Genomic DNA, 9,199 nt, shown 5'->3' with positions numbered 1-9,199 from the left:
AAAGGAAAACAGGCTCCTCAACCTAAGTTGCCACTTCTCAGTGCAGTGAAGTACAGTGTGTCCAGTTTTTGGTACAATTTATTGCACCTTGTATTGTTCATTAAGTTCCTAACTTTTATAAAACACAAAACTAGAGGCAGAAAATACATTTAAAAAATATAAAAAATATACTGATTAATTTTATAAGATCAAGCTAGAACGATTTCTATAAGAAATTATTAAATTACAACAAAAACAATATTAGAGGAATATGGGACATACTAAAAAGTATTTTATTGCTAATAATAATGAAGTTTATGACATGAATGATGTGGTTAACAGTTTTAATCAATTCTTTGTAAGTGTTGGACCTGAGCTCACAGGGAGAATCCCAAATCCGAGGACGTCTGAAAAAGGGAACGATATATTGATAGATAGAAATCCCAGCTCTGTTTCTTACAGCAGTGGATGAGAGAGAATGTGTAAGTCAAACCAACGATACCCTGACAACTACTTTTCATTATTTGTAAATATTACTTTATTTATGTCTGTCTACTTGTTTGTATGTCCATGTCTTTTTTTACATTTGAAATTAATATCAAATATCAGTATCAATACCTTATTATCCAAACTGCACATATGTGCTGTTACACGAGAGGCACAAACTGGGGCCACTTTAATCCAGCCAGAATGAAGACATCCATTTAATGTGAGAGCACCATCTACAGGACAAACTGTGCTACAGCATGTGTTATTAGATGGGAGGAGCTGGCCTTTACAAAAAACTGACCCTACACACTCCCACTCCATCATGGAGTGTAACTATGTTTGCAGTCACCTTCACAGCTGAATGAAGCTCCTTTCATTTAAATGCAGGAGATAAACACAGCAGCAAGCTTTGGGACAAACTTCCCTCTCTGCAGCAGAAAGAGGAACTGCTGCAACTTATAACTTAACTACAACCATGGAGAAAAAAAAGCTTAATTCAATTTTATGTTCATCATATGTATTACTTATATTTAATCTGTGTGCTGCTATTGTTTACCTTAATTTTTGTATATTATGTTTTTATCATAAAAAAATAACTTGATACATTGATATATATATAAAAAAAATAAATAAATACATAAATAAAAATAAAACTTACTCCTAAGCTTCTTTGGTAGCATTTCTTTTTTTTTTGTAAACATCTTTTGGCTTTTCACTCTGTTTATAAGCTGCTCGCTTTTTGTTAACAGTTGTAAATATTCAGCACTACAATTAAATGAGCGCGACTGTTTTCTAGCGACTGGAGAAGGATATATTTTATCCTTTATGTAATACGACCCTTAATATGTTAACCTCTGTATGACAGTTGGCATATAAATGTCTATGTTAGTTTGAGCAGGTAACGTTGTGGGCCGCCTGCCGGCAACTTTTAAGGTGGAATGTTAACTTGTAATGTCACTCAATGGACGAGCTGACGACATGAATCCATCAGCACACCTTTAGTATTCTATATGACAACTTTGACCATTACTTACGTTTTTATATGACATACACCTTTAGTACTGAGTGGATCTTCAAGCGTTTATATGTATTAATTTCTGCCGGGTTATGTGAACTGCAATCCCCACACTGAGAAAAAAAAGAGCCACGTAGCGTTAGGCTACAGCAACACTAAACCCCTGAGCTTGCCTGAGAAGGACTAAATGCACAAAGCTGCTATTTTTAAATATCCCATGGAGAGAGACTCTCACTGCAACCTGTTCTATTTTGTTCTGAAATGTGGGCGTGCAGCCTCGTTCTGTGGACGATAAACCAGGTCAGGGTTCGACATAACCCATGGCCCGATGGCCCGGGGCCAATCAAAAAGTATGTCGGGCAAGTTGACTGACAGGTCACAGGCCCGCTCGGGCCAGTGACGCTGTAAGGCTTTTTTTGTCAGGGGAACAACTCCAGCAGATTTTTATCCCACTTTTCTCGAGCCTTCAGTGGATTTATTGGGCTTTTTGGCCAAAGGTGCCCTCACCTTTGCTCGTGCAGTGAAACACCGGAGACACACCACTGCCATGCAGGTATATTTCTCTCCAACGTGCGTTCGCTGGCCGGTAAACTGGATGAACTTCAGCTACTGATGGTGAAAAAACGGATACTTTTCTACATCTGCAGTTTTGTGCTTCACGGAGACGTGGCTGTGTGGATCGATACCGGATTCTGCGCTGCAGCTGGCAGGCTTCCAACTCTTTAGAGCGGATCGTAACACGGAACTCTCCGGCAAAACTAAAGGTGGAGGTATCTGTTTTTATACTAACAGTGGCTGATGTAATGACGTGACAGTGATCCAGCAGCACTGCTCTCCTGATCTGGAATCTTTTTTCATCAACTGCAAACCTTTTTACTCCCCCCGTGAGTTTGCTTCATTCATTCTGGTCGGTGTTTACATCCCACCGCAGGCCAACGTGCAGGAGGTAGGCTACAGCGCTCGCTCGCCGACCAGATACGCTACTGTGTGTGGAGCGGACTGCTTAGTTATTGTCCTTGGCGACTTTAACAAAGGTAACCTCACCCATGAACTCCCCAAATACAAACAGTTTATAAAATGTCCGACCAGAGAGAAGAATATTCTGGATCACTGTTACACAACTGTTAACAACGCCTATCACGTCGTCCCCCGCGCTGCACTGGGCCACTCTGACCACAACACCGTCCACCTGATTCCCTCATACAGGCAGAAGTTAAAGCTCTGTAAACCTGTTGTGAGGTCATCTAAGAAGTGGATGAGTACACAGAGGCTGTGACATCATACATCAGTTTCTGCAAGGACTGCTGTATATACCATCACGCACTACGATGAGGTATAATGGAGTTGGAGAAATGAAATGAAGTTTTATATTCATTTTTTCTCTCTCTCTCTCTCTCTTTTTTACTTGGGCCAGTAAGAATATACAAGGGGTCAGTAAAACTCTGAACTACTGGCCCGGGGGGCAAGTGGGGAAAAAATGTTATGTTGAACACTGCAGGTGCAGACTTCCATCTGTGTCACTGCTGATGAGAAAATACAGCGAGTGCTGGACGGAGCAGTGAGTGACAACAACCCCGCCCACATTTAAGAGGACTGTCTGAACAGACTGAGGGTCTAGGTACCATGCCTGAAGGGTTACTGCTGGTTCCAAAGGTACCATACAGAAAGTGTTTGGTGGAAACGGGGCTTAAGCCGGCATCGATGCAGACTCGCTGTTGGAGGGTTTTAGAACTTACTTTCACTCCTTAGTTGGTTTGGGATGGCACTCAATTTGACAGACCCTCCGCGTGAAGGCAGAAACTGATTGAAAGTGAGTAGGGAGAGGGTGTAGGGGTTGGTTTGAGAAAGGCCCAGGATCATCATGAGTAATATGGCCAGCAGCAGCGTTGTACTTGTCATTACATGACTTTGTTTGACATTAAATGGACAAAATAAGCAGAGAAATTACTTCATTAAAGGAGGTATATAGCGGGTGCACAGGCCTCCTGAGTCTAAAACGCTGCCTCTGTTTAAAGGTACAATATTACAACCTCGGTTGTTGTTGTATTATTGTGAACAATGAAGTGATTGTACGGACCTATAACAATATATGGGCCTACGCTTTTTTACCTGGGACTGCTGACTTTTGTCCATGGATACCTTTTTCCTCAGTGATATGACATGTCAGAGGTCAAGGTGTTGACAGGTTGATCTGATGCTCTGAACAAAACTGGCTCTGGGGCAGGTTAGCTGTTAAGCATAAGTTACCATGGTGATTTATCCCTGTAAAAAGAGAACCAGCATGTGTGACATAGTTAAAATCACAATGGTATATTTAGAAAAGTCTTAGGTATAGGTTTATCTATTTAAGAAAGCTGTCTGTTTTATTTTACTCAATGACTTATGGAGAGGGGGTCGGATTTAATGAATTCATACTTCCTCCACCTCCTTTTTGGATGTGTAAATCAAACTAACTATACACGGCACAGGGTACAGGACTGTAAAAAGCTTGGGAAACACTATTTTGGAGAAATGGATTGACAGATGGATGGACAATTTTAACCAAAGCCAGAATGAAGGCTTCTTGAAAAATACTCAGAATTTTTGTGAAATGGATGTCTGTCACACCATGCAGATTAAGGAGGTAGATTTGATCTGACACTTTACGTCAGCAGATTCAGACAGCCTGGAATATCTCTATTCGTGTTTATCTCAGGTTTTCCCCACACATTTGTTTATTTGTGGCCACCTGCCACAATCAAAACATCTGCCACCACAAATAGATTTTCTATTTTTGGCGCTAACCGTTCATTAGGAGCCCTGCTGAAATATATACGTATGTGTGTTAGGTTACTTATAGCACCACACTGTTGGAGTGCTTGGCAAACATGGAGCAGCAGAAAGTTAGTTACATTGAAAGTAAAAGTTTATCGTTCATTGTACTGGGTCTAACTTGCCTCTGCAGCAGCTGCTCCGCTCCATCGATCTGCTTTGATCAGGTCAGCTCTGAATGGAGTGACAGATCAATTATCTAGTCAGTGACTCACAAAGTGCTGATGAGTAAAGAAAGAATTCATGGAGAGCTCTGCCTGCGCTGCATTCACGGCCCACAATAATGTCAGAATTTAGTGAGGGAACACGGAATGTTTGATTCATTTGAAAGGGGAAAAAAAGGTTATCAGTATTGTATGTCATAATACTATACTCTGCCACTCCTACGACACTCCTCCACTGACTGAGCAGAAAGTGAACCGGTTGAATGATCAACTGATTTTTATTTTCAAAATGTCCACATGAAAATACTGATCTTTTATAAAGAGGTGAGACAGACTGCTGAACAGGATTTATCTGTTTATTGAATCAACTCATAAATCAGAAGTGTCAATATATCTTCTTGCAGTGTCATCGAGGCTTGACACCCTGGCAGAAGTGACATCATCAGTGGGGATGTGACATCACCACGGCAGATGTGTCAGGACATGGACATGGTGGGGATCTTCACAGGCGCCTTCCACAAACATAAGGTTTCTTTATGGTGCAAGCATTGTCGTTAGGTTTACCTAGAATTTAAAAAGTTAAAAAAGAAACAATTAGGGTTGCATAGAATGATTATTTTACTTAAGATTCATCTTATAACAGGTAATCAGTGCGTACCCCTGTAGTTCATCTCCATGCAGTGTTCCTTCCCGCCACCGTTGTTGGGCTCTCCTGGACCCCACAGACCATTAAAGTTTGTGTACTTGCTACCATCACTCCACATCCACACACCCTCCTGAAATAAAGTTTTCATGGTCAGTTCAGTCCAGTCACAAAAATTATATTATTCCATCATGTAGTCCAAATCACACGTCAGACTCTCATCAATGCAGCTACCACATTAAAAACAGAATCAGTATCAGGCTCACAGGGAACAGTTGCATCACATCATGTTTATTGTCAAATCGCTCACCTTTGCCGTGTCATGGGCTCCAACCCAAGTTTGGCCATTTTTGTCAGTCACTCTGTTGATCAGGGCTTTGAGAAAGTTGTGCTCACCTCGGTTAGCAATCGAAGCCAAATTCCCACCGAGGGCAATGCAGGCACGCTGATAAAAGAGACAAAGTGTGAAGTGAAAAAGATAAAGGGAGTGAGAGAAAATCACTCAGAGATGTAATGAGTTCAATGAGAAGAAGTGAATTAAGCTTCTTTTACTGAAAGATTCTTGTAAGAACACACTAATCAAAATGAGACCTATTAGGCTATAACTTTCCATATTTTGTTTCACATATATATATATAGTGTTACAATGAAGGATGTTCATTATAAACATGGTCAACATGTCAAATAAATAGGTAAACATATGTAAAAGTAATCCCAGTGAGCTGAAACCTCAGGCACAGATCGTTCTGAATACTGTTTCCAGCTGTTTATTCTACTCTGTCTTGAATATGATGTCATAGCGTGTCAGCTAACCTACATCACTAAATGAAGCTACATGCTACCTTCACAGAAATTTTTAAACTTGGTTGCCAATGTTATAAATTTCATGTTCCTGTTGGAACAAACCCGGTCTTGATTAGAAGCTTTTACTGGTGATATTTCACCACGTCACAGACCCAGACGTTGTAATTCCAGGTTTGGCCACTATATAAAATTGGCTTCAAGCGCCGCTGCTGTTCCTGGGGGCTTGGTGAACACAGGTCCCAGCACAGACAGTATGAAGAAGATAAGGTGTTTTTTGACTATTAAGGCATGTGAACATGTTCTAGTAGAAACCTTAAAGAGAAGTATGAACCTAAAAACGAGCATCATGGGTCCCTTTTAAATCATATGTAATGAACACAGTTTGGCAGTTGTAACTCATATTATTCCATAAAGTACCTCTGCATCAGCCCAGTCCTTTGGAGCATGGTGGTACATGTAACAGTTATCTTTATACTGTGTCCAACCAGAAGGGCAGGTCTTACAGGGGTCACAGCAGTCTGAAACACAGTTGTACATGATTAGAACAACAGTAACACAAAGACTGATTATTCTGGCCGGTATGATACAAGTGTGACAGAAGAAAAATATTCTTCATGTTTGCTTGTGACCATTTTCAAATGTTAAAGGACAGGTTTAGATTTAAGATGAAGATGTGGCGAACTGACATCGCTGAAGCCTCAAACTTTTTTTTTAGCTTAACCCATTTTTACAGTAAGGTCAAAATAGGAAAGGTTCACTAGCCAGTATGGACAAGTGATGACTAACTTTTCCAGTATGCATATAGCATGTGAATACTGTATTAAAATAGACTTTAAATATTCAAAAATATCTTCAAGGATGTCTTAACTGTTCATGTAAAGTATCAATAAACCGCAGCAGCATCTAGGTTAAGGTGAATACAAAAACACAAAAATGGCAAAGTGTCTTTTTATCACTTAAGCCAAAGAGGAGTTAGTGCCTTCGGCCCAGGAGAAGAGGTATCTGCTGCGAATATGTGGAAGAACAGTTAACCACTTGATTTGGTTATCTTCCAAAGTTAAAAGTTCCCTCTGTGTGTTTTCCTGTTGAGCTGCAGTAGAGGAACAATAATACAGGGAGGGAGTTTTGTCCTAAAAAAGACTTTCACTTATAGGATAACTTTGGCATATTTCAACCTGGACCCTATTTCCCCATGTGACTTGGTGAAAAAAGACTGATTCAATTCAATCAAAAAGGCCTCATCCACATTGTTAAAATCACATAAATAATATTTGATCCATGATACTGAAAATCTTTCAGATAACACTGGAATACATTTTCTGTAAACTACTATGGTTATTATATTCTCTTTAAATCTCAATCATGTTTCCACTGTTGTTGGACAACAACAAGAGACATCTCATGATATTTCCAAACAAGATGTCCGCTCAATGAGGCAACAACAAACAGACCGGATCAAGTGAAAGGTAAAAAGACACTTCAGATGAGATTTAACCACTTTTGATGGTCATAGTGTGACAGTGTTTAATTGCCCCGTTTGCTTCCATTGCAGCCCATCCTGCAGCTACCAGCTGCTGCCCGCTCGCTTAATAATGGACCAATTTCAAAACATTATGTTCACATCAGTCCAATTTACACAGGGAGACAGAGTGCAGGTTGAAAACACCAAACTTATCCTTTAAGAAGATACCCACTTGATTTGTCTGTCTCAGACTGCTGAAGCCTCAAATTAGCTTTGGATTAACTTTTGAACAAATCTTTGCACAGAGGGAGGACGGTGGATTTTGTTCCCCATCACCGACACTCAAAGTGCAGTAAGAAGGGATCTGTTAATGGCCACTATGAAAAGGAGGAATGATTACAGAAAGTAAAACCTGTTCAAGTGTTAATTGGGCACATGACTATTGTTTTAAGACAGAACCTGTGAACCTATCCTTTAAGTGAATAAGTGCTTGAAGACAGTGGAAGTTTATAGATATTATAAATCAATAAAGCTGTATTTGTCTGCTCAGGAAAGCAGCAATCTTAGAAGAAAAACATTTGAAAACTTATAATAGTTTGAACAGCAGTCACAAAGTGCCAGCTGCTGTATTATAACCATACAACTTTGAGAAGTACCAACCTTGACACTGCGCCTGTGAACATAAAGAAAAGATCATTAGCACTGAACTCAACTGGAACTTGTCTCTTTTTTCTAACTTAAGACTTGAGCTTTATTGTGTATGTTATTGCTCAGTATCCATTACCTTACTCACTACATTTCATCACACTGGTAGTTAGTGTGAAGACAAAGTATGGAAATGACAGATATGTTGAAATCATGATGCTGGGCTCAGAGACACGCTACTAGTGTTTAAAGATCAGGTGTTATAACACAAACATCTTTCTGAAATGAATGTATATATTACTTACATTTTCAATCCACAGTCCACTGGTCAAACAGAGGACCGCAATCAAATGAAGACTTGATGCCATCTGTGGAAAGACACAGTATATTAATGAAACTGTATGCACCATAGATCAGTATATTAATTGTCTAACTGTTAACTTAAATTACAAAAATTAACTTTTTAAATATTATTTTTTACAGCATTTTTTATTTTTTAGTGATATGGAAAAAGAAAGTGAGCACATTTTACAGGAACAATAAACTGTAAAAAAGGGGATTTTCTGTTAAAGTGAAAATTAAATGTAATAATGAAAAGATAAAAAGTCTTTTCTGTAGATATGAATAAAAACAGCTGATGCAGTGATGACAGGCAGGAATGAGAGTCTTACCTTGTTGTGATGATCAGGTGAGGTTGCACTTGCAGCAGTAGCAGGTAGCAGTGTGTCTTTAAGAGGGAACGCCTCAGTTTATATATCTTCTCTGGTTGTTTTGACTCCAACACCTGCAATGTGTTTTTCTTTGATCTCAAGATAATGTTTAATTATTGTAATTGATGTTTAATTTATTGGCTCTGACTTGAAGAAAAACCAGAATGTTCTTCAAACAGTTACAAATTAGAAAATGGCACTCAAATGATATTTGACCCCAGGGAAGGGAGAGTCGCGTACACTCACGTGTACACGAGTTTCACCGCTGGGTGGTGCTATTGCATTATACCAGTAAAGCCCCAGTTACCCGAATACCAACCGAACGGGCCATTTAACCAACGGTTACAGGCCGCCACACCGAAATAATGCCATCCCGAATTCTGGTCCCTGAGTCCTCATAGTAAGCTATGGCGAGCCTGTAGAAGCCGTATTTCCCATGCATGTCCATGTGCATCCATGTGGCTCGTCTGTCTGTCC

The 9,199-nt window shown here is 39.8% G+C and overlaps 1 protein-coding gene across 1 annotated transcript; it reads right to left on the bottom strand.

Moving 5' to 3' along the window:
* Nucleotides 1–4,882: 4,882 nt before the first annotated feature.
* LOC126402238 (galactose-specific lectin nattectin-like) lies at nucleotides 4,883–8,717 on the bottom strand. Its single transcript, XM_050064034.1, has 7 exons — nucleotides 8,684–8,717; nucleotides 8,318–8,380; nucleotides 8,028–8,040; nucleotides 6,323–6,423; nucleotides 5,412–5,546; nucleotides 5,117–5,234; nucleotides 4,883–5,022 (listed from the first exon to the last, which is right to left on the bottom strand). The coding sequence occupies exons 2-7, from the start codon at nucleotides 8,378–8,380 to the stop codon at nucleotides 4,961–4,963; spliced, it is 492 nt and encodes a 163-aa protein (XP_049919991.1). The 5' UTR covers nucleotides 8,684–8,717; the 3' UTR covers nucleotides 4,883–4,960.
* Between the last annotated feature and the right edge of the window lie 482 nt (nucleotides 8,718–9,199).

The sequence above is a fragment of the Epinephelus moara genome, chromosome 16, assembly GCF_006386435.1.
Source record: "Epinephelus moara isolate mb chromosome 16, YSFRI_EMoa_1.0, whole genome shotgun sequence".
NCBI lineage: Eukaryota > Metazoa > Chordata > Actinopteri > Perciformes > Serranidae > Epinephelus > Epinephelus moara.
Note: the sequence above shows the minus strand (reverse complement) of the source record. Positions and strands in the feature narration are given on the sequence as shown.